The sequence below is a fragment of the Carya illinoinensis genome, chromosome 9 (genome assembly GCF_018687715.1).
Source record: "Carya illinoinensis cultivar Pawnee chromosome 9, C.illinoinensisPawnee_v1, whole genome shotgun sequence".
Classification (NCBI taxonomy): Eukaryota; Viridiplantae; Streptophyta; class Magnoliopsida; order Fagales; family Juglandaceae; genus Carya; species Carya illinoinensis.
In genome coordinates, this window is record NC_056760.1 from 23199439 (window position 1) to 23225094 (window position 25656).

At 35.4% G+C, this 25656-nt stretch overlaps 1 protein-coding gene across 1 annotated transcript; it reads right to left on the minus strand.

The window, feature by feature from the left end:
- Positions 1–15540: 15540 nt before the first annotated feature.
- Positions 15541–16588, minus strand: LOC122275899. The gene is made up of 2 exons (XM_043085220.1): positions 16092–16588; positions 15541–15881 (listed from the first exon to the last, which is right to left on the minus strand). The coding sequence occupies exons 1-2, from the start codon at positions 16495–16497 to the stop codon at positions 15820–15822; spliced, it is 468 nt and encodes a 155-aa protein (XP_042941154.1). The 5' UTR covers positions 16498–16588; the 3' UTR covers positions 15541–15819.
- Between the last annotated feature and the right edge of the window lie 9068 nt (positions 16589–25656).

Sequence of the window (25656 nt, forward strand, 5' to 3'; positions counted from 1 at the left end):
CTTACATGAGAAAGATATAAATAATCTTGAAAAAATACATGCAATAACAAAACACAAGCCAATGGCGTATATTTAATATTTTCTCCACCAAAGCTATTTTGTTGATGTGATAGCTCCTTTGGTTATGAGTAATCCCTTTGAAAACAACATATGTGAGATTTTCCTTTCCTTTGAAGCCAATGTGAAACTGTGATCAGAACTTAAATATCTTTCAATCCTCAAATTGAATAGAAAAACTAAGAAAGAAATGCAAGAAGTTTAGTGCATAAAAAATGAAAAACCATCCAAAGCTCATGCCACTTTCAATCCTGCAAAAGAAATCAAAGAGACTTCAAAACCCCTGTTCACTCGAGATTGGAAAGTGATTGGCCTAAGCAACTTATTATGAAATTAATTAATTGCCCCCTCACTAAAATATTACTAATCTAGTGAGTTCACTAAAAATATTCATAGTTTTAGATGCTGCATTGTAACATTTTTTAAAAGTTAGTCTAGAAACAAGTAAATGTAAGTCTATCTTCATTGGGTTCATCCAAACATTTGTTAGTGTGGTTTTAAGAGTCATTTGTCTAGTGAAAACAAATGACAGGATTTGTTAGTCATTGCAGTAGCCTCCATCTCTAACCTGACCATGTCTTGACTATACTTTGAATGAATGTCTTAGTGTTTTAGCCATGTATCATGGAAATATGATAATGTAGCAATGTTGTACAGTAGTAAAGCTTCAATCGGGTCTAAGTAGAAATTTGTGGTATCGTACCATGCTCTTTGTGTGCCACAATTGGGTGAAATTTTGCAATCTTATTTTGGGAATTAAAAAAAGTGAAGTTTTAGATAAATATAGATAAAATTCTATCAAATAAGATTACTAACAAAATCTCCAACTTGGATTGCATCAGATTGAACTATAAAGAGTAAACCAGCCTTGTTTTGCAAGTATTTATGTTGATTATAACATATTGTAAAACAATAACATATTTAGATAAAATTCAAAACCCGGATCAAATGAGCAAGCCAAACCCCTGCTCCATGTGTGCATGTCAGTGATGTTATTTATTTATTAACAACTTGATGCAATCTCATCTTCATACATACTTACCCACGAAACTTCCCAAATAATTACCCACGAAACTTCCCAAATAATTACCCACGAAACACTCAAACTCCTATGGCAAGTGATAGAAAAGACTTGTTCAAAACTTTCCAAATAGTTACCCACCAAACAGTTAAACTTCCCCAATATTCTTCATGCCCTTTCCATAAACACTCATAAGATACAAACACAAACAAATGATAGAGGATTTGTTAGTCATTGCAAAAGCCTCCATCTTTGACCTAACCATGTCTTGACTATACTTTGAATGAATATCTATATGGAATAACTCAAATGTCTCAAATCAGTTCTTATGTAGCAATAATAGATATAGTGGGTTACAAATGGAGGTCTAGGTGCAATGTCTATGTGGAACTTCACTGCCAAAGTTCAACACTGTAAGTGAGATTCAATGTATATGTGCAAAAATATATAGTGGGTTACAAATGGAGGTTTGGGTTACAAAAGTCAAATCATGTCTTCTTGCTCTAGGTTACAAAATTTTCAAATAAACAACAAAAAAATGGTCTCAATAGAAAAACAAAACAATCCACAAATACAAATCCAAACCAAAAGGAGGGGGAAAAAAAAAAGAAGAAGAAAAGATAAGCTGACAGATTTGAGATCGAACAAAAACAATTACCATATCGACAGATTTGAAAGAAAAGGAGTTAATCACTTAATACAACGATTCAAGATTAGAGAGAGAGAGAGAGAGAGAGAGAGAGAGAGAGAGAGAGAACCATACTGGCAGCAAGGACGGCAAAGGAGTTAGGAACTTAGGGTTTTGGCGACCCTCAGTTGGATTAAGATCAAATATTTCATAACAAACTCTTAGTTGCATTAACAATAGATGAAAGAAACCATGGCAGATTAAAATTGAAACCACCAAGTCAATGGAAACTGAGAGACAAAAACATAAATCATACCTATGAATCTAGGGATTTAAGGTTCTGTGATGGCACACACAGAGAAAGCAAGTGAGAGAGTGGTATACCTTCAAGGGCAATGGTGCTACATAGTGGGTGAATGGTGACAACATGAGGTAGAGAACAAATGAAAACTTAAAAGGAAAAGGAAGGCTTTTACAATGCGGGTATCTGGTATCCATACCTCCAATCAGCATCCAGTTAGGTTGTGGGTGGGTATAATATTAGTTTTACCCAACCAAGTGTAACCCAGATTTCTAGGTTTCGAATTGGATTGGAAAAAAATCTAGTCCAGATGCACAACCCTAGTCGGCGCCATGGGTAATCCGCCAGTGGGGTTGACCTTCTCTTCATAGTTAAGTAACCTCAGGTGGTCTCAACCGCGCATAGTGAGCACAAATGCGGCCGGGTGGATAGGTGACTTACATGCCCTCTTGGGCACTTGGTGGCTGGGCAGTCCCTAACCTTTCCTACTTGTTAACTTGTTATGAGACCAATGACAAGCCAGGTGGTTAAAGGGGAAGCGACTTGCTTTGACACTTCAGTGAGGGTCGAGCAGTGCATGAAAGCTGAACTCTCCTTTTGCCTTTGAAGAAGGTCAAGCAGCGCGCTTAGACTGAAATTGTCTCGCTTACAATTGCGTTTGGCAAGGGGCCAGGCATGCATTAAGGCTAAATTCACCGTGAGCTATGTCGAGCAGTCGGGGGACTGAGCCCGCACATCCCTGTGAGGTAGGTCGAGCCAACTTGTCGGTCCTCAATGGGAAGGTAAGTAAAATTGTTTGTTCAAATTGTGAAAGTCAAACCAGTTAGTATAAATAATCCCTCAAACTTGCAAACCTGAGCTATCTTCCTGTAGTGTGGCAAAGGTTTGAAGTGTTCCATTGTGGGAGATTGCATTCCGGAGTTGTGTCGGGCAATCAATAGACTAAACTTACACTTCGCCGAGGAAGGGGCTGGGATGCCTTAGGCTAAGTCCTCCCCTTTGGTCCCCTAGAGAGGTAATCTATTGAACAACTGAGAAGCTAATCCACACTTCAACTAGATGGAGACAGGTTAAGTTGTTCGGGTAGCCGAGAGGGTGGACTTGCTCTTCTCAATTAGGAGGTCAAGCCACCACAGGGGCTCATCCCTTTAGTATCTAGCGGGGAGGTAAGTTGTTGCTGGAAATAATGTTGGTGGAGATAGCGTTGGTGAAGATATCATTGGCGGAATGTAAATAGACACACATTATAATCCTAAAAAGATCATGCGTTCATTAACAGAGTTTATACAAGAATGTAATCTATAAATTACAAAACTTCCCCCGACGAAGAAGGGTTATAAGAGTGAGAATTTCCATTCTATTTTCTTGTTTGTGATATGCACCCCCCCCCCCCCCCTCCCCCACTCCTCCTCTAGTCGAGGTTTCAAGCAAGGACCATATTTGACCCCTTCTGATAGCCCCTTTTTGCTTCCTCTTCTTTTATGACCAGGGGATGGACCACGTGTTCCCCCACCAGATCTAGCCTTCAGTTCATGCATGTAACACTCCTGCGCCATAACCTATTCTCCTCTAATTTCCCCCATCCATCGAGAGGTGGGGAACATCACCTTCAAGTGGTAGGTGGAGGTGATTGCCTTCAGGTTATTGAAGGTCAACCGGCCAATTATGGCATTGTAAGACAACAGGGCCATCACCACCAAGAAGTCGACCATGACAGAGGTTGTGTGGGGACGCTGCCTGCTAAGACGGATAGGGCTATGGTGTTGACTGGTTGGACTACCTTCCTGAAGAGTTCCTTTAGTGGCATGAGAGCCGGTTTGAGTCAAGCAGCGTCTTTCCCCAACCGAGTGAAGGCTTGCCAGAAAAGAATGCTCGTTGAACTACCGTTGTCAACAAGGATCCTTCTGGTAGTGGAGTTGGCTACCAACATGGTCACTATGAGGGCGTCGTTGTGCAAGTAAAGGACCCTTTCCTCGACACTTTCTCTAAAAAATATTGTGAGGGCCGGCTCACTTGTTCGATACTTGTTTTGGGGGGGGGGGGGGGGGGGGGGGGGCAGTACTCACTATCCTGTAATGAGCCTCCCAAGCATGCGCTTTTTGCTTGGGCGACGTTGCACCTCTAGCAGTTAACCCCTTACAATGGTCCTGATTTTTCCAAGTGGGGTCCCTCCTGACGCAGCGACTAGGGGAGGTGACGAGGGGGGCCTTTGCTCGACTTCCCATTTCCTTGAGCTTTCTTCCCTCCTCGACTTATTGCCCCCCTCGGTAGTGAGTCAACACTTCTCTCTCAAGACCACCTCTTCCACACTTGCTTTAGCCAGCGAGTGGGAGGATACCTCTGCCTTGGCCAATCTGCTTGATCCCTTCCCGGTCTCAAGGAGTGGTAGTCTTCATTATTATGGGTGGTGGAATGGTGGTAGGTGCAATAACAGTGAGCTAGCTGGCCATCTTTTTTTATGGCGAGCACTAACTAGTCAAGCTAAAATCCCAGGCCATTTGAAGGGGCTTCTTCCCTCCTTCCGTCATGCAGCCCTCTCTCTACTTTCTCTCAAGCTTTGCCTTTGGATGGGGCCTTCCATTTCCTGTCTGTACACTCCAGCTCCTTCCTTCTCGGCTCGGTTAGGGCAAGAAGCGTGTCCTTGGCATTGATGAAGTTGTCAGCTTGATCCATGAACTACCGTAATGTGGCGAGAGTCCTCCTTACCAACTTCTCCATGAACTAGGACTGGGGCCATACACCTCTTAGCAATAGGGCTAGAGTTATCTTCTTGTCCTAGTCATTCGTAGTCATGTACTTCTTATTGAACCTAGAAAAGTACGCCTTTAGGCTCTCATCCTCCCTTTATTTGATGGTGAGGAGGTATGCTGTAGGGCGCCTTCGTTTCTGCTTGCCATGAACTATTTAAGGAACAGGTGGGCTAGTTTCCAGAAGCCGTCTATGGATCTAGGCACTAGGGACCCAAACTACACCCTCGTTAGGCCTTTCAAAGTCAGTAGGAAGGCTCAACAGGTCACCTTCCTCAAGAAACCATGCAGGCATATGAGTAGCTCCACATCATTTCCTGGCTCGTTGGTGGTTCCTTTGAGTATTTTATTTTCTTTCTAGAGGGTCTCCACCTTAGTGGTCAACTTTCCCACCAACTGTTCCATTGCCACTAACCTAGCTTCTATATTCATTGATGTTGCTTACTCTTGTCCCCGGGTCATTTAATAACGGGTTGTCGTGGGTATACAAATGAGACATGAAGTTTATGGAGATGCCACAAATGGTCCCACTAATAACGTTGTGTTTTGCACACTTTTAGGTCAAGCTCCAAGCAACTTGAGACTTCCGTCTTGGGCCTACAAATACTGAGAAAATATAAAGAGATGGAGGCCTTAGTGAAGGGCAAGGAATTCTAATGCCTAAGTTAGTATCGTATTAGTATTTTGTGCGAGTGAATAGAGAATTCAGAGATACTTCTTCGTACCTGAGAATTACCTTTTTACCTGATTTCTGGGGGTCAACTGCCCATGATCTAGGTCTGGGGGACATATCCCCTCAACAGTTCCTTTATTCAAATTTCTTTAATGCGGCGTGGCTCCCTATCCCTTCTAGCCTAAGAGTGCACGCCGCCAGACTCTTCCTCCTCTGCCTATAAGACAATCAAAAACTCTCTTCATTTCGTGCCTCTTTGCATGTACAGTGCTATCTGAGGCTAGGCTCTGTAAGAGAATGTCGAGGTGGTGTGTTCCCCATTTCCTTGCATTATGGGGGGTTTCTATAGGTTTACGGTCATGGGCCGACCTCTGCTCCAAGGCCGAGGGACTCAAATGGGCCGATGGGTCGCTTGACTGGTCTATGCCCCCTATATTTGGGCTTGTGCTCTAGGCCTTCAGCCCAAGGGGAAAATCCCCTTATACACAATTTTAATAGTTGAGCTAGTCTACATACAGTTTCCATTTGGAGATTGCTCATGTAAGTTCATATAATTATGTTTAAAAAGATTTTAAAATTACAATAATATCCTTTACAAAATGATATTTGTTTTTCCTTTTATCTTCATTTATCAATTAGACTATATACGCAGTCTTCCATTAAGGACTGCAAATAAAATTTCTCTTAATAATTTGAATTCAAGGAATAAGCAAATTAGAAAATGACTAAAAGTTAGTAAAGTAAAGTAGTGACTTTCACTTTAAAAAATAAAATAGTGACTTTTGTATTTTAGTGTCCATATTGCAAAAAAAATAAAAAGTACAAAATAGTAGTTTAAAGGAGGAAAATCTAATTTTCTTATAAATAAAAGCGGACTCCCAAGATTTTTCTAACAAAAGAATAGTCTTCGTTCCTCAAATAAAATTTGGATGAATCCGTGGATCTCCTCCCTACCATATATATTATAAAAGGGGTACGTTACTCTTTTGGTTTTTCACAATTTCAACTAGAAAATTCCGTAGAAATGTAATTCTTGTGTATTACTATGTCGTAGGTGAGCTTGCTAAAACCTTTTACAGAAGCTACAGGGAGAAGCACAATAACCATCGTTGCATGCATGCCACCGCTACTTTATCGAAATAAAAACCAAAGCCAGATAGCCCAGACCATTATTAATGTTGCAGATCATGATGTACGTTGTGTTGGTAATTTTTTAATAATATTTATTTTTTTTACCGTTACTTTTTTCCACTTTATGTGTCTGCATTCAGGTAACATATAATGATATATGTTTAAGTGCCAACGGGCTTGTTATTTAGTTGCCATTGCTTCGGGATTAGGTATTAAGTTAGCTTATTTAAGTTGTAGGCGTTGGCCTATTTAAGTTCTTTACGTTGGCCATTTATTTTAGGGATGTAAAAATAAATTGAAAAATCGAAAAACCGACTTGGTCAAGATCAGATCTATTGATTTGGTCCGATTTTCGACCGATTCGATTTGGAATCAATGCCTCTATTTTAAAAACCGGTCAAATTCAATCCGAAATAGGTTTTATATTGTTTAACACCAGACCGGTTTACATATTATATATATATTTTATTAATTTTTAAGATTCTATATAATATATTTTATATTATATATAATATATATAATTATATATGAAATAATATATTATAATTTATAACATAACATTTTAATCTTAAACATGAATATTTATTTGATTATATGTTTTAAATATAAAATATATATATTAAATACATTTTATTACCTAATAAACTCTCAATATATTTCTTTTGATAAATATATTAGTAATACTAACATACTTAAAATATTAAAACCAGAAAACCGGACCGGAATCAGTAAAATCAGACATACCGGTTTAGAAGGTAACCAGTTTGTAATCGGATTTTAAAAATACAAAACCGGTACATACCGATTCGGTCTTAAATTTTGTCTAAAATCAGACCAGACCAGATTGATTACACTCCTAATTTATTTCTATTTTATTATTTTCCTGTTTACGTTTTTGTACGTCCTAGTTCCTTCTAAGTCATATGTATATTTTTTTTTTTGTTTAGTTCTTTGTACGGTACGATTGAAGAAAAAAATAATACATTAGAGAAAATAAGATAAGGAAAATAAGCTAGTGAAAGTATATTTTTTTAGAGTATATTTCTATATAAAAGAAATGTGTTCTTTTGGTAGAGTTTTAAACTCAACTACTTGTATAGAGTTGGATCAAGTTATACAGTTGAGCTGTTGTATTCTAGAAGAGTTAAGTCAAGATAAATTCTGTTGCACCGATTAATTTGAGATTTTGTACACCGCAGAGGGCTTGAATCTCCTTAAAAAAGCAAGATTTTCATGCTTCAGTCAAAACTGGTTTTGTTTAAATGTTAATTCCATTGTAATTTTTTTATATTATTGTATATTTCACGAAAAATTTTAAGAAGATTCTAATAAAGCTACAATCAAAAAATGCACGGAAAGCGTTGGAGATCTCGACAAGTTTTTCAATTTTAAGGAAACCTATTTCAAGAGTTAGAAGTGTAATTTACTCTTCTACCTAAGCCTTTTGAACGTTTTGTACGTTCTCACGATAAAGGTAAATTTGTTTTATGAAAATTATATCTTGCCCAAAGGTCAAAATTTAAGAAATTGTTGTTTGAAGCCTCAAAGAAAAGTTTTTAGAAAAATTTAGTAGGCCTCAGAGAGAGAGAGAGAGAGAGAGAGAGAGAGAGAGAGAGAGAGAGAGAGAGAGAGAGAGAGAGAGAGAGAGAGAGAGAGAGAGAGAGAGAGAGAGAGAGAGAGAGAGAGAGAGAGAGAGAGAGGCTTTCTAACCAAAATGGTAAGAACCAATGACCCTTTTCACAAATTCAATCCTTTTTTAATGTGGCATAAGTGGGCAATTTGCTCGAACTTGCAAGTTTTTGAAATAAGAAAATAATCCTCAAGTTAATGTAACTGAAGAACCATTTATAAAATGATTACAGATTTTAACTTGCTTCATGAATTTGTTGAAGGGTGGTGGGCAGATTACGGTGCCAATAGGCATGTCTGCTATTATAAAAATTGGTTCAAAAATTATCTCCATTTATAGAAGAGAAAACAATTATGCTTGGTGATTTAAGTAAAACCAAAGTTGTTGGGAGTGGTGAGGTTGAGCTGAAATTCACCTTTAGATGTATATCGATGCTCAAAGATGTACTCTTTACACAGTCTATGAAGAAGAATTTGATATCGAGTGTTTTACTCAACAAAGTGGGTTTCAAATAAACTATGGAATCTAACCAATATGTAATTACAAAATTGAAAATTTTTGTGGACATGGGTTATGCTTGTGATGGAATGTTTAAATTGAATATTGAGAATAAAGCATAGGATGTTTCTCTTTATAGGTATTCTTCTTTAAATTTTTGGCTTGCACGTTTATGTCATAATAGTGATTAATACGTTCATCTCATGTAGTTTATGATTAATTCTCAAACTGACAAATTTTTTTTTTTTTTTTCAAAATGTGAAGTTTGTAGTCAAGCAAATACTACAAAATGGCCTTATAAAAGTGTTGAAAAATACCAAATTATTAGATTTAATTCACACCGTTCTTTATGAATTTGAAGGAATTCTAACTCGTGGAAAAAATGTATATTTTATCACTTTTATTAATAATCTCTTGAAATACACATATGTTAATTTATTAAAATAATAAATTTGATGATTTTGAAAATAATCAAAGAATTCTTCCATGGAATTGAAAATCAATTTGGTAGAAATGAGTTTAATTCATTTGTTCAATTATTAGGAATTATCCATGAAACTACGCTTGTGTTTTTCTTAGAGATGAAAGAAAAAATAGTAGTCTATATTTTTTTGGAATAAAGTGATTTTTTGAAGAGGTGTGTTAGTGTGTGTGTGTGTGTTTATTTTTTTTTTATTTTTTTATTTTTTTATGAAAATGGAGATTTATTTTTAAATTCAAAAATTAGTGAGGGTCTAAGATTTTAGGAAAAAATAAAATAAAATTCAAAAGATTTTGGTTCGAATGTCTTTCTTCTGTGTGGCTCCAGTCAGTTTGACACAATGGAGACCATAGAACTTGGTGACTAGAGTGTTCTCAAAGGCCTGGGATGTTTGTAGTAGGTTGGGAGCATCCGTAGAATCACCTGCAACATGTTGGCAAGTGATTATTGTTATTAATTTGTTGGTACTAATTGTAAAGTATGCGTTCAGTGAATTTAGATGAACGGGAAAACTTTTCCAAACGATTTTACATTTACGTCCGATGCATCTATTATATTTGTTGCCGTTTGGTTTGTTTAAAACATATATGGTGTTAATTTTGGAGTTAGTGCCAAAGCCAAAAGTTTTCCAACGTTCAGCTTTTAACATAAGCCGTTTTAGAATTTAAGTGTGCTTCATTGCATGCTTTGGCTGTCGTATTGTTGGCAAAATTCAAGTATAAAAATTGAGTTGCTTTGGCGTCAATAAGAAAGCAAATTGATTGAAAGATTTATTACATGATATTTTCTTGTGAGAAAATCAACTTCACTCATATTAATATATTGTGATATTACTGCTACAATTGGTAAAGTACAAAACCGTTATTATAATGGTTAATCCAAATCCTTTAGAAGGAAAAAGCATACAACACTATGAGATTTTATTTACTTGATGGTGTAATTAACGTGTATTATGTTAAGTCATGTGATAATCTTGTAGATCCACTAACCAAGGCCTTGACAAGATACTGGGTCTAGAATATATCAAGGGGAGTGAGATTAAAACTCATGATTCAAGAGCCATGTATGAGGATACCTAATCTGGAGACTAGAGATCCTGAGAACAGGGTTCAACGGAAAAAAGGAATCATATGATAGTCATAAGAAATGTACTATTTATTTTATTTCTTATTCCTACTATGTGAGTGCATTTATCCTGTAATGTTATGGATGATGCGTTTTTGAAAAAACTTTTAATGAAATTCTATAGCTTTTATGAGTAAGGTGTAAGAATTATATGAGCACCGTTGATAGATTTTATCTATGTGAGTGTGAGAGTGGGGCCACTCTCTATGAGATTTAGGTTTATTCTCAAATACACTCATGAAACTGGAATTAGCACAAGGCCATGATATGCTTGCTAATAAAGCTCATGTCAAAACCTAGATTGCTATGTGTGAATAATAATTCTTTATTTTCTTTAAACAATCATAGTTCAAGTATGAGACTACTATTGACTTTAGAGTAAAGGTTATTATTTCACTAAGTGAGGGTTCAATGGAGAGCACACATTCATTATGCATAATAATCTTTCTTTGTATGGAAGTGCCTTTTTTTTTAATTAAAAAATAGTGGGAGAATGTTAGTAATTTTTTAATAATATTTATTTCTTTACTGTTACTTTCGTCCACTTTAAGTGCCTGCATTCAAGTAACATATATTGATACATGTTTAAGTGCCAACGGGCTTGTAATCTAATAAATAACTAAATACTCATAAAACTCCCCATCGCCTCACCCAAGAATCATCTCTGTTTGCTGGGGGAGGGGGGTTAGTGTTTTGGCTCCACCCACCTCCCATTCTCGCAGGCCAAGGCTTTATCTTTTTCTATTTATTATTGTCTATTTCTAGTTGGTTTTTTTGTTTTTTGTTTTTTTTTTTTCCATCAGCACCATCACTTGCCAATCTACTGCTTTCTAGCGATCTAAGGCCGACACGCACCCCTCTAGCAGCTTCTGCAAATGCCGATGGTCTAGATGGTGGAAGAAATCTGCTCATATGTGCGGCGCTTACGCCTTACACGCAATTTATGATACGCATGAGATCCACGCACCTCCGTGCCTCAGAGAGTTCTCTACTTCCACTCACGGTAGTTTCTGGACGAGCGGCTTCAGATCTTAAAGACCTGACTATTCTCTTTTCTCTAGTTGTGGCGCGTGGCCTGTACGTGCTGCCACCGCTAGTGCCGATCCCTTGCCGGCAATTCGTCACAATGTTTGGTTGCTACAATACACAGTGTTTGGTTGCTACAATATGTTCATGTTTTTCCTAATCAAGGATCAAGTACAAGTGAATGTGATATTTCCTTCCAACCAGTCCAAACCAACATGTTACATAACACCCTTTTGTACTGCAGCTTCCAGCTGCAGTTTTATAGTTTATTTATCAAACTATTTTAAAACTGTCACCAAGCGGTTTCCCCTTGTAGGAACTGAGTGGGAGCCAAATTTTTTATTCCATTTACCCACTTTATTTTTTCTTTTTTGTATTGTAATGTGTATTAGTTTTGAGAAGACTATAGGAGATTCTCACTCTATCAAACTTATATCTTATATCCCTTACTTTATATATAAATATCTAACTTGTTAAAAAAAAAACAAGAAAAAAAAAAAAAAAAAAAGGAGGAGGTGCGAATGGGCTTGTTATTTAGTTGCCGTTGCTTTGGGATTGGGTATTGAGATAGCTTATTTAAGTTGTAGGCGTTGGCCAAGTGAAGTTGTTAACGTTGGCCATTTATTTCTTCTTTATTCTTTTCCTGTTTACGGCTTTGTACGTTCCTTCTTAGTCTTATATATATTTGTTTTGTTTAGTTCTTTGTACGGTACGATTGAAGAAAGAAATAATACATTAGAGAAAATAAGATAAAGAAAATAAGCTAGTGAAAGTATGTTTTTTAGAATATATAAAAGAAATGTGTTTTTTTGTGGAGTTTTAAACTTAACCACTTGTACAGAATTGGTTTGGTCCATATGACAATCAGTTAGACTGTTATATCCTAGAAGAATCAAGACAAAATGAATTCTGCTGCATCGTTTAATTTGAGATTTTATATATTGCAGAGAGTTTGAATCTTTTTAAAGAGAGAAATTTTCATACATTAGTCCAAACTAGTTTCGTTTAAATGTTAATTTTATTGTAATTTTTATTATATTATTGTGTATTTCACTAACATGTTGTATTTGAGCACCTACAAAATTGATCTCACATTAACCTAGACCATAAGCTCTAGATCCCTCCATTAGAAAGAAGCACACAATGTTCAGCTAGCCTGGAAGCCCCCCATGCACTCGGGCTAACAAAAGCTCTTTTTTCTGTGGTTAATGTTTGTTTTCAAAAAATTTCTTAAAATATACATAAAATGGTAAACAAAAGATTCATATAGAAGCGAGATTGCAACAAAAAAAGAAAAAATGCAGAGATAAATGTCATTTTATGAAACTTTTTGAGCGACGGAGAAAGAGAAATGGGCGGAGGTTGGTTTGTTCACAGCCATGACGAAAGAGAATAGGAGTCATATATAGAACCCAAAGAACAATAAGAAATGATATTTGCAGTCGTGGTTGTGGAAGCGGTGTATAGTCGTTTTGAAAAAAATGAATTAATATGAAACCCACATGAAAAAAAAAACTAACTTTTTAATCGTGGACCTCACTCTTTTTCAAAACGATTACGTGACGTTTGTAATTCCATGAGTGTCCATAACATTGCTCAAGAACAATATCTAAACTCCACAAGTACTTTAGCTACAATGATCATGATATGCTAACTGTACAGTACTACCTGAAAAAAGATGGCCTACCACTTCACACGACATCGTAAATATAGAACTTTGTCCATGCTGTTTGGTCACAGGTCTAGAATATTTAAATAGAAAAATCATTTGATATTAAAATATCAAACTAAAATTAATTTATATTAAACAGTCTGCAACATGCAGCGAAAATGAGACACACGGCTCTCAAGTCTCAATCTCCTTTTAAAAAAATAGAGTTAGATAAATTATATTTATACAGTATGCAAGTGCTACATATTTATTTAAAAAAAATAAAAAAAATATAAAATTCATATAAAAATTTTAACTTTTTAAATGATAGACCTTACTTTTTTTTAGAATGAGTGCGGAGAACTTACATAACTCATGACTAAATATAATATTCAAATAGTTAATGTGGTTTAAGAAATCAATATCAATGGTCCCCCAAATATATATATATATATATATATATATTACTTCACAATCAACTACATATATTATATATATCATGTTCTAATACAATAATGGTGTGGGGGTAATATGGAAAAAATAAAAGAAAATATGAATGAAAACTTAATTAGTAAGCAAACTAATAATAATGTGAATTTGCATGTAAAAAGTCATAGATCACGACTACCCTTTTTATTCAAACTGCACGCGCGGAATGACCAAACAGACATGTCTCCATATCTATCTTGAATTCCCTGCATTAACTTTTTCCCCGGCCCCTACTCTGCAACGGTTCTCATGACTCCTGCAACCTGCAAACTTTAGATCCAGAAAATACACTGTCTCATATGTGAGCAGGAGCTAAAGACTGCAATACATCATCCTCAACTGCATGCCCATTTTTTAATTCTCAAATCATGTGGAGAGAGAGCCCTTGTCAATAGACGCTTCCCATTTCTTTTGATCAATACATGGAAAAATTGATGCGGATCATGCCAAACTGCAGTACGGAACTAAAGTTCCCTAAACTTCTCTAGCTCCTCTAGTATTATGTTTTTGGCTATCCAAGCTTAATTTGGATGTTACCTAGCCTACAAGGCGCACGGGGTTCCCCGACGTAACCCCAAGAGACATTTGAGAGCAAAAATTAGGGGTGTGTATACGAATAGGGATTTAAAAATTGGGAGTGAATACCCGCTTGGGTAAATCCAGTTACAACCTGGGTAGGTATCCAGTTCCTAAAATTCAATATCTGAATTGTAACCGGTATTAACCAATATCTAATTTTAACTCTTTTTTTTTAACTCTAGTTTTTGTACATGTCTTTCTGCATATACATAAAGACATCATTTTAAAACAAAAGTTATGTTTTAAAAAAAAATCCGATTACAAGTAATTAGATATGGGCGGGTCCAATCCGGGTGGTTATTCTAGATTTCTGAATTTTAGACTGGACAGGACAAAAATTCGGTTTAGATGCATATCCCTAGCAAAAATGAGTTATGAACATACATAGGTTTGGGAAAATCACCTATAGTTTTGAATTCTGTTCAGTTTTGGCAAGAACGGCTAGGTTTTCTTGTTTCAGTGTATTATTTGGTATATTATACAACTTCATTTTGTTTTGTTCTAAATTATAGTCCATTTTAGTTCATTCCGATCATTCCAATGAATTTCGGCCATTTTGGCCAAAATTTGCATTCAGACTACATTCTGTTCTAGATTATTTTAATGAAAATTTTGTAATTTTTTTTAACTTTATATGACATTTTGTAAATTTCAGATCTAAATAGTATTTATATAATTCTAAAATCTAGAAATAATTTATACAATTTTTTTTTTTTTTTTAACTATATGTCTCATCATTCTCCACTTTTTAAATATCATTATTCTTAATAATTTTTTTAGATTTTTTTTGTCTTTCTTTTTTCTTGTGTTTTTCATCTCAAGATTGTATTTTTTAATATTATATATTAATACCAAGATCTTTAAGTTTTTTTTTTATGTTTTCAATGTATATTTATCTTTTAAATCTTTAATTTATAATATATATAAATGTATTTATATTTATTTTATTAATTATATAACATAAATAGTAGGTGATCAGAATTATTCTATAATCATCCAAAAAACAATCTGTCATTAGAATTTGTAGGCTCCCCTCCCTGTAGATAAATTACGTTGTCACGTCACATATAACTCGTCCATAATTAGGTTTTTTGTCGGGACTCAGGCAGGAAAACTCTCCACCATTGGGTAAAAAATTGCCTAACAACTGCACCTCGTCCTTGGGTGTAGCCCCTCCGCCTCGTACCCCGGTTGCTCTCTCTGCCCCATCAAAAGTTCATTGACTCCGTCCACCATTCCGGTCATCCTCAGTATACAACTTGTATTGGAACCACCCCTACAAAAGTTTAGCAAATGTGCGTAGAATTGACTCCAATACGAGGAAACATTCCATATCTTTGCCTGTATCGTCTTTCCCAGTTTCCATGGTGATAGAGAGACCTCCCTGATAAGTGATAAGCCGCATCCATTTGTAATAATGTTTTTGAAGACGTTTGGCTATTAAAACCAACATACCGCAAACTGCTGTCATAAGAATTTGGTTCCCAATTTTTGCAAAAGAAATTAATGGAGCCGACTTCTTCATTTCCGAATTGCAAAACTACATACACATTCATCACAACAACCAACCAAAATCACAGGTTTACAGATAAGAAGGTAAGTGACAAACACGATCCATCTAAGAGTTCGGAAGTTTTTGCTCTAAAATTCCAAAATATCACACTCAGTTCTCAATTTTTACAGCCCTAACATTATCGGTAAACTTTACTCCAAATTTTCTTTGCTGACAAAAGAAAAACAAACAAAAAGAAGGACATGATCTCTCATATGAAAGAGTTTCGATCATCTCTGAACTTGAAAATCCATCTTGTTCTTGTTTCTCCCATCCTTCTTCAATACCATCCCTGCACTCCAAATTCAATGTCAGACCTTCCAATTGTAGAAAGTTTTCAGAACGGAATCACAGATTCAGAGAGACAAAATGGAATAACAACGTAACAGAGGAGAGAGCAGATCAAGAAACCCAGAAGGAGATTGCCCCAGCAATAAAGAACCCAGACCCAGGATCAATCAGAGATCGGAAACCAAATCAAAATCAGAGAGAAAGCGGTTACCTTGAGATTTACACACTGGAGGGTCTTCAAAGAGAGAGAGAGAAAGCTGTTTATGAGCAACACCAATATCAAACAAAATGAGCCCCGAAGAGGGATCGTTCACTATGATATCCTTCACCGGCAGCCAAAGAAAGAGTTCTTCCTGGGACAGACCCTCCAACCCTTTAAGCCCACCAAAACTGAGGTTAGCCCTGACGACGCTGTCAAAGTACACTCTGGTCTCAAACTTGGCCAAACATGGCTGTTCCAGATGCACCTCCAGCCGACCCGATTGGTCAAGACTGTATGTTTTCACGCTTTCTGGGAAGAGCCCCGCCGGGAGGCCTTGGCTCTGGAGGAGATCGTGGATGGAAGAGATTGCCGTGAGAGGGAATAGGAGGAGAAGAAAGAGAGTGAGGAAAGACATGTCTGTCTGTCACTGAAATTTGTCACAGAGTTGGAATTTTGGAGTAGGCTTTAGGTTTAGTTATTTTTAAGAGTGGTTTTAGGTTATCATGCCAAGTGGGGGCCAGAATAGACTGTCTATATTATGTTTTGGCATGACATATCGATACCAAATTACCTTTGATTTATTTTCGAGTTATGAGGAATGTTTCGAGAAAATTCATGTTTTGATTAGTGAGAAGACCTTTATAGCCAGGACTTGAATGAATCAAATTCGTTCCAAACAATTCAAGTACAAGGCCTTTGAGAAAAATAAATACTTCAATCAGTAGATAACTCGTCTTGAAGAAGAAAGAATGTTCTAAAACTTGAGATCATGGCACCATGCCAACAAAGGAGTGAAAAGGTGGGTTGTCGTGGGTTGTCTTGGGTTTTGGCATTGAGATGAACTGTCATCAGGGAAACACAACTCTCTTGGGACAACATGTTCCAGTCATGGAAACAAAGGAAAGGTTTATCTGTAAGTTTAATTATTGACATACCGACCACATCAACTAGTAAACAATAAGTGTTTGGATTTTTTTTTTTTTATTACTGTAATTAGTTAAGTAATATCTTCAAGCTGAATTATAAGTATCAAAACTCAAAGGTGTAATAGAAGGGTAATTTAGTCATACTAGACTGAAATTGTAAATTAGAATCAGACAAACAGAGCAGAAACTCCTGTATAATTTAATTGCTTCTGAAGAAAGGTAAGAGAGAGTACAGAAATAAAGCCAGGAGCTTGCTGGTTTGGTATGAGACATATGGTTTGAAGCAGACTGTTGGCCGTGCATGTAAAAAGGAAGGGTCCAAAGGGGAATCCCATGTGATTTGTCGCAACAGCTACACATGCAGACTGTAAGATGGTCAGAAAAATACAAGAAGGGAAGGTGCTCATCTCATGATCCCATGGTGAAAACTACGAGGCTTGAAACTTTACCCCAACATTGAAAGATTTTGAAAAGGGAAAGAGAGGTTGAAGAAACTATTTTCATTCAAACGATTTCCTTTGTAGTGGAGATTAATCTAATCATTATAAAGAAGTTAGCCTTACAATATTCCCACTTAATGATATCATCACTATACACCAATTTAGAATGAGTTCAACTTGTGCTGTCCACCTAGAAAGGGAATGCCCCATTCCATTGGGATTTTGGTGTGCAAATGCTTAACATGGTGAAACAAATTAATGTACTATATATCCAAAAGTTCTCATCTTGCATCTCACACACTAACATTCTCTCTAACTAGCCCACTTATTAATACATTAAATAGATTATTAATGTGAAAATCTATTACATAAATTAGAGTTATTATATTTTCAAGCTCGTGTACATCACATCATTCATATTATTTAAAATTTTATCATTTAAATCAAATTATGTCCTAGAAACACTTTAGTATGTATGTTATCCACACTGACTTATAAATAGAATTTTTTATAAGTTAATATAAAAAATAATTTATTTTTACGTCTTTATGATTATAATATAATGAGTTACACTTATAGATAGCATAACTCTTAAAGAAATATTTTAAGACAGGTTTGATAAGTGGGATGAGATACAAAATTCTCATCTCATAATTATAATTTTTTTAAATTTTTACATAAAATATAATAAATAATTCAAATTTTTAAAATTTTAAAATAATAATAATATTAAAAAATAATATTTTAAATTTTTATCTAAAATAAAAAATTCTCATAGTCCAAATATGTCCTGAAACTTCATATGAAAGGGAAGGGAGGTGCAGAAAGCATCTCCCTCCGTTCTACTTCCTTGTTGTTTGTCTTTTCCTCTTTAGGGACAAAAAAGTTTGATTTACCGCGTAGTTATCTCCAACAAGTTGTGCATGGATCTTAGGCATTGCTGACACAATGCTTAGTTCACGATTGTAACTCCTCAATGTATTTGATGAACGTTGTTCATTCCTTCAGTTATGCTGTACAGTTGTTACCGTTGGACGCACTATCTAGTACTGCAATCTCTCTTTCTTTTTTTTCTTTTTTTTTAAACATTTTTAAAGTATATTAAATATTTAAAAAGAAATACACAAATTCATTAGTAATAACTTTTTTATAAAAGTATTTAAAAAAATTTAAATATAGCAATCAAACAAAGGGGCAAACTAGTATTTTCCTTGTCATGAAACATGAATGCAGATTTTTTTAATTAATTGGCTGAATTTTTTTATTTTTTATTTTTATGGACCACATTATTTGCATGATAACTTTCTTTGTGAGGCTTCCCACTCTTCTTGTATTATAATGCATTCATTGATTAAAAAACTAATCTATTACACTAAGCGGTCAATTAACGGAAGGTTTTACTCGAAATTGAAAATTGGATTAATTAAGATACGGATTAAATTATAATTTTGTGGTGTTTTATTGTGAGACGAAAATTAAAAAAAATACAAATATAATGTGTATATATATATATAAGTTATGCACGATATATATGAGTTAGTCTACATACAGTTTTCAAATGGAGACTGTTAATGTAAACCTATACAATTATGTTTAAAAAATATTTTAAATTATAATAATATCTTTTTTAAAATAAACTTTTTTTCTCTTTTATCCTCATTATTAATGGGACTACACATGTAGTTCTCCACTTAAGACTGTAAATAGAACTCCTCGATATATATACAAAGAAATAATATTTGTAGTTGTGGATGTGTAAATAATTTGCAATCATTTTGAAAAAAATTAATAAATATGAAACTCACATGAAAAGAAAATTAATTTTTTAATAATAGACCACTCTCTTTTTGCAAAATTATTTTACGACGCGTGCACAGTTTACAACTATATGTAACATTACTCATATATATATAATATTTACCGTTATAAAGTGTGCAAGTCTCGTACACTCTTTTAAAAAAATAGATAATTATGGAATTTATGTAAAACAAATTATTTTTTAATAATGATATATATATAAAAAAAAAAGAAAAAAAAAAGGAAGTAGTCATTGTCCATAATTCAGTTACATTTTTTAGTATTTTTTTTAAGCATGTATTTTTTAAATATATTTTTATAAAAAATAGATTTCATTTCATTTAATAAAATTAAAATTACAGCTGTAAATAATAAATATAAAGAACATCTAAATTACAAGTTAAACGACACATTTTCAAGTATTTAAATGGTCACGTAATTACAAACTCCTGAAATTGCGGGCATGTTGATTCTAAAAAATACCATCAAATATTATTTTAATTTTGTTAAAGAAACTAAAAAAGAATACTTTTATCTTAATTAACAAACAATATTATAGATTGGTTAGGCATGTTATCGACAACCACTTCTATGACTTCTGTAACCTTTTTTAACTGTTCTGCTTTCCCATGACATTTCGTACATTTGTTCATTCGAATTTATTAATTTTGTCTTGGTCCGTACTTTGATAGGTCCTCGTACTCCTTAAAACCTAAAGGGTGAAAATAAAAAGGAAAATGCTACCATGCCGATCCCTTATGCCCGCTTTAGATGACCATTTCAGGTGGCATATGATGTGTAATGCCTGAGGTGGCATATGAAGACAAAACTTGTTAAAATTTCCTATCTCGCATTACTTTCTTCTTCTTCTTCGTGTAAACAAAAGTCGCGCCCCTACCTGCTGAAACAAAACCCCTCCATCCATTTACCCCACCTGCCCCACCATAACGACACTAACCACCACCGTATTGGGCCCCATCTCCAGGGACAGAAGGCTCCACATAGAAACGCGATTCGTGTGAAAGTTGAAACCCATCGATCCACCTACTTGCACCATCACAACGGCGACCACCACCATACTCAACCCCATCTCTGGTGACTTTTAGGTCCACATAGAAACTCCACCACCGATTGACTACAAGCTCGACGCCCCCTGATTCGGATTTGGCCCCCTTTTGTTTCTGATTCAGCCCCCAGAATTTCAATCTCTCCATACCGGCTCAAGGTAAAAATTACCTGTTACTTATACAAGTTTTGAAATTTGTAAGGAACGTGACCCCTGAGATCCCTCACATGACTAAAGAACTATCATTTCCGTCTATTTTGTGCATGAAGAACATTCATGAATTTTATGAATGGAAAGGCCCCAGAAATAATATTGACTAACCAAAATGTGTGACTTAAGGAAATATGATTTGGGCCCTTAGATACTTAATATGTTCAATTTCTGTTGGATTTCTGATAACACTCCAATCTCATGAGTTGATAGAAGCTCATTTGCAACTGTAATCTATCATTTGATAGATGGATTACTGAAATCCACAAAAACACAGATAGATATATCTGAAACAGAAAAAACACCGAAACAAAATGAATGGGAAACAATATCTAATTTTTGAAGCGATTAAAAACAAAAATACACAAGTTTTGGTCTAGGGATGCTCAAGAGGGTGGAGGAGGCAGCCAATGTTCGGCGACGGAAGCACTCGAGACGGTGTTCTGCAACGGGATGGCCACGGCGACGACGAGGAAGGACACAGCGACGGGAGGAAGAACACAGCAATGGGAGGGTGAAATGGGATTTTCTATTCTGAATGTGTTTTAAACACAGTAGCCCTTTTCAATCCATTTCGATCGACTGTTTTTTTCTTCTTCTTTTAAAATTTTTATTTTAATGCCATGTGACGTGACACGTGACGTGCTACGTCAGGTGGTCAAACGTAGCGGTAACAAGGAAGCGGCACAGTAGTTAGACCCAAAAAAAATGAAGTGAAGCTTGTGGAGAAATCTTATCCATTGTTTTTTGGTATTTTTTTTATTTGTTTTTGATAAAATCAGCGAATGGCCCTCTGATCAAATATCCGAAAAAGTAATATTTGAGCCATTTATTAATGTGATGTATTAAATTATAAAATTAATTTCTAATAAATCATGTTAGACCAAGTTAATATATAATTTTTTTCGCATAGGATTTTTTGATAAACTTAATACTTCTTTTAATTTATAGAAGAAAGATAGCGAGATAGTGAGATTGCACCCGCTAGTTTGAACATCACATACAAACCCTATAAAGATTTTTGCAAAATCTTTTTTTATATGGTCAACATCCGGATTGAAGAGCATGTGTGGAATAAGCGTATAAGATCGCAATGGCAAAGATAAATGTTTATTCAGTAACTAGACCTTACACTACCAAAGTCTACAACACATTTAAAAATAACATTATTGCTATTCCTTCCCAGCAACAATCTCATAGTTAAATATAACCCAAAATTTTGTGTTCATTGACTAATAGGCGGCAAACTGAATACAGCGGTCGCCCATTTTCAAAGGTTAAAATACAACTCAAAATAATGCATGGCACCTCCAACAGAGGCAGACCTTTGTCTTCAAGGTTTGGAAGGGTTGGCTCTTCCTCCTCCAAAGTCAATTTTGGTCCTAACTATGCATCAAAGTCTGTGGTTCCGAGAGCAAAACCATAGGCCAATTAAACATCCATAACAGATATTGCTAATGAAAGATAATACTCCTAAAGATGCAATAAACAATTCATGTAAATAGCAAAAAGATACATGCATGTATGCTTTGGCAAGGAATCACTCTCTAGGACAGAGACAAATGGGTTTGTAAAATATGGCTTGGAATCATCCTCTGAAGAGTTACCCTCTTATGCAATGTACTTTAAAGCATAAGTACTATTCAGTCTATGAATCACCCTTGGCTCTTGTAGATCAAACCAATTGCATCATATTGGATCCAAAGGCACAATTTTCATAACATAGATACTCATCACATAGATATTTGTCACACAGACATACGTCACCTGATGGGTAAACAAGGGATGAGCTGATCCACTGTCTGAATCAAGGAAATCCCTTCTATACGTCCAACCTAGGGCAAGTCAACTCTCTTGAACCCAACACAAGTCAACTCTCACACAGAGACAACATGTTGTACTAGAAAAACGTCTACCCAACCAACCAACTTGAAGACAACATCACATGATGCATTGGGTGATTCTACATCCCGACCATCAAGAGGCCAAACACGATACCATCTCACTCCAATCGCTCATGGGGAATCCCTCAACCCATTTGAAGCTCATGGCGACATCTTGCAAGAATGGGCACAGGGAACTCCATCCTGCCCCATGAAGATTAATGCATGGTACACATATCCACATATAGATATAGATACATACACTCCAAAAATCATGAATCAGCAAGAAAACAATCAAACACATTCACAGTTTCAGAAAACATAAAATAAACATAAAGCTCCAAACTATATTTATTTTTGTAAGAAAGGGGGGAGGTTATAGAAATGCAAATGCCTTTGATAAACAACATTCACTCTACCTTCCCCAGTCCTATCTTAGAAGCTAAACTACCTCACAACATTGGGCTTGCTACTCAGTCTCGTTGCTCCCTTCCTTCTTCCTTTGCAGCTTTTGGCTACATGAGCTCGAAGGTGTCTAAGATCTTAAAAGTGAAATTTTGTCCCAATGTTCAAGTACCTTACATAGGGTGAGGCCGCCAAATGTTCTTCTGACACATCTCTAACTCCAAGCATGTTTGAATAGTAGTTCTTTGGCCTAGACTATCATATTGTAGGATACCAGAGATAGACGACCAAGGCATAATCCGGACTTCTATACCGTTTGCCAACTCCTCAATTCGTCCTTGCATTAGGATCTTCACAACGTTGGGCCATAACTCTGGATTCAAATGATATGACTTCGCAACTTCTAATCCCTCTAACAAACTCACTCTGGATGTGAAATTTCAGTTGAGTGTGGGCTTCTCATACGACACTGTCACTCTTCTGAGCATCTACTTGTTGTTCCAGAAAGCTCCAATACTTGATCTGCCTTCTCCTAGGCCATTGCTCGTCTAGGGTGAGTAGCTCTTGTCTCATTAAAGCCCCTCTTCATCTCCTTGTTCTTGCCTGCACGATAGGTGACCTTTCAAACTCGCCTACCATGGGATGAGACATTCATTTCCATCTTGCTCTAGGGATAGATCTACTAGGAAGTCCACAAGTTGCTTGCTCGCCCAACTAATTGCATTTTGCAGCATCCACAACAATTTTTTTTTTTTTTTTCTGCCACATCAATGAAGTGTCTCTCATTTTTTCTTTCTTTCCACTCAACTTCATTAGTAACATGTCCTCTTGCGCTGGAATGGACCTCACATTAATAGAGAATGATAAAAATTGAAAATATTATCGTTTGTGAAAATAGGTTAAAATTTTAAAAAATAATCATTAAAGATTAATAGTTGAGAACACAATTAAGATAAATAACTATTGTTTAAAAAACATTGAGAAGAAATGAGTTAAAAAGTAATAAAGAATTATTATTTTAATATAATGGAGAAAAAAATAGAGAATTGGATGTGTTTTTACTAAAATTTGGCAAATAATATAGGGAAGTGCTCTTAGAGGATGACCAATTGCATGCAACAGTGTACGAGTAAATAAATAAAAAATAAATGCTTAAAATATTCTTAACTAGTAGGATAACTATGAAATTATAAAAACGAATGAAGTTCCTTGTCACCTTGTGGTTCAAGAATTGCCCCCTTCCTATGTATAGCGGCAGCCATCTCATGTTGGTTGTAGGGTGGTCTACTGCAACTCCCCTGGGGTTAGGATGACCTACAATTCACTTTGCACCTAGAAAGTGATCCACCTGCTACCAACACAAGGGGACTGTTTTAAAATGATCACCACTTGTTCTAAAAATTTAACCTAATAAAAATAAATATATTTAATTATTTATATTTATCTTAATAGTTGTAAGTTTTATATTTTAATATCAAATTTTAATTTTTTAAAGGATGTTTGACAATATATACTATGCAATATTGAATCTAATGAAGTAATATGAAGTGATAGTGTTTTTGTCTTCATAATTGTATTTAATGTTATTAGAGAAATCATAAAATATAGTCTAAATATCAAATTATTTAAGATTATCAGTTATTTTAAAGGCAACAAAATAGTTTTAATTTGCTTGCAACTGGTGCTAGCTTGACAAGTGATTTCATACTAACAAATTTGTTTTGATGATTAAGGATGGGCGTTGGAACTGCATAAGGTTTATTACGGGTGGGCTTCAACTCCAATAGAGTCAAAATGCGGAACTCCATCTGCCAACTCTAACCAAAGTTGGAGCCCAATTTAGCTCCGACTTCAACTGTGAATTGGAGCAAATTCCAACTCCAATCAGAGTTGTCGGAGTCAAAGTTGGAGCATCGAAGCCCAACTCGGATCTGGGTTTTCTTTTTCAATTTCTTTACCACTTTCCTAGCATCCAAACAATATCCAAAGATTCCAAACAACACAAAGCATACAATAAATAAATAAACAAATCCAAAAACAACATCAAAGATGAGATCAAGGGATAGATCGAAAAGGCTTTCCCAGCATCCAAACAACATCAATGGACTGATCGAAAAGAAAGTTCTATGGCAGAGATGTGATCTAGATTGGGCATAGATGAGATCAGAAAGGAAGCTTTGTGGAAGAGAAAAAAAATGAAGTTTCTGTCAAAATGAATGGGAAAAAAAAAAAAAAAAAGCATTTTCCTTAATCAAGGCTTTCCCTTGAACTAGTCTCTTGAGAGGCTTTGTTGAAACGAAACTGCTAACAAGGGTGTCCTTGAAGACAGAAATGGTGAGAAAGAGGTTGAGGTCTGAGTAGAATGAAAATAGGGGTTAGGGTTAGTGAAAAGAAAATGATGAATATATATATATATATATATGAAAAGAAAAACGACATCATTTAAGAAAGTTATAAAAAATCAAAAAAAAAAAAAATAGAGACTTCGGTCTTGTGGGAGTTCAAACTCGTATATGGGGTTTAAAAATTCAAAAATTCTATGTGCAGTCATTTTTGCGCACTCTTTTGTGCACTCCAGCGATATGATTGGTTGGATATTAAAATAAAATTAATCCAGCCAATCATATCAATGGAGTGCACAGAGAGTACACAAAAGTGATTGTATGTATCATTACTCTTAAAAATTTATATCCCAACCGTTAGGCTACTCAACCATCTACCACATCTATTACAACATAAAATATATTAACTATATTAATCAGAGCCAATACTCCTGAGTCTCATTCAACTCTGAACTTCGACTCCAACTATTTTTCACCCTCTAATTTTGACTTTGACTTTAAATTT

Bases quoted from the DNA above. Each gene is read 5' to 3' on its own strand.
- LOC122275899 (XM_043085220.1), bottom strand. From the start codon at position 16,497: ATGTCTTTCCTCACTCTCTTTCTTCTCCTCCTATTCCCTCTCACGGCA. The intron at 15,882-16,091 runs GTAACCGCTTTC...TTTGGAGTGCAG, and splicing joins TCCAGTGTGTAAATCTCAAG to GGATGGTATTGAAGAAGGAT.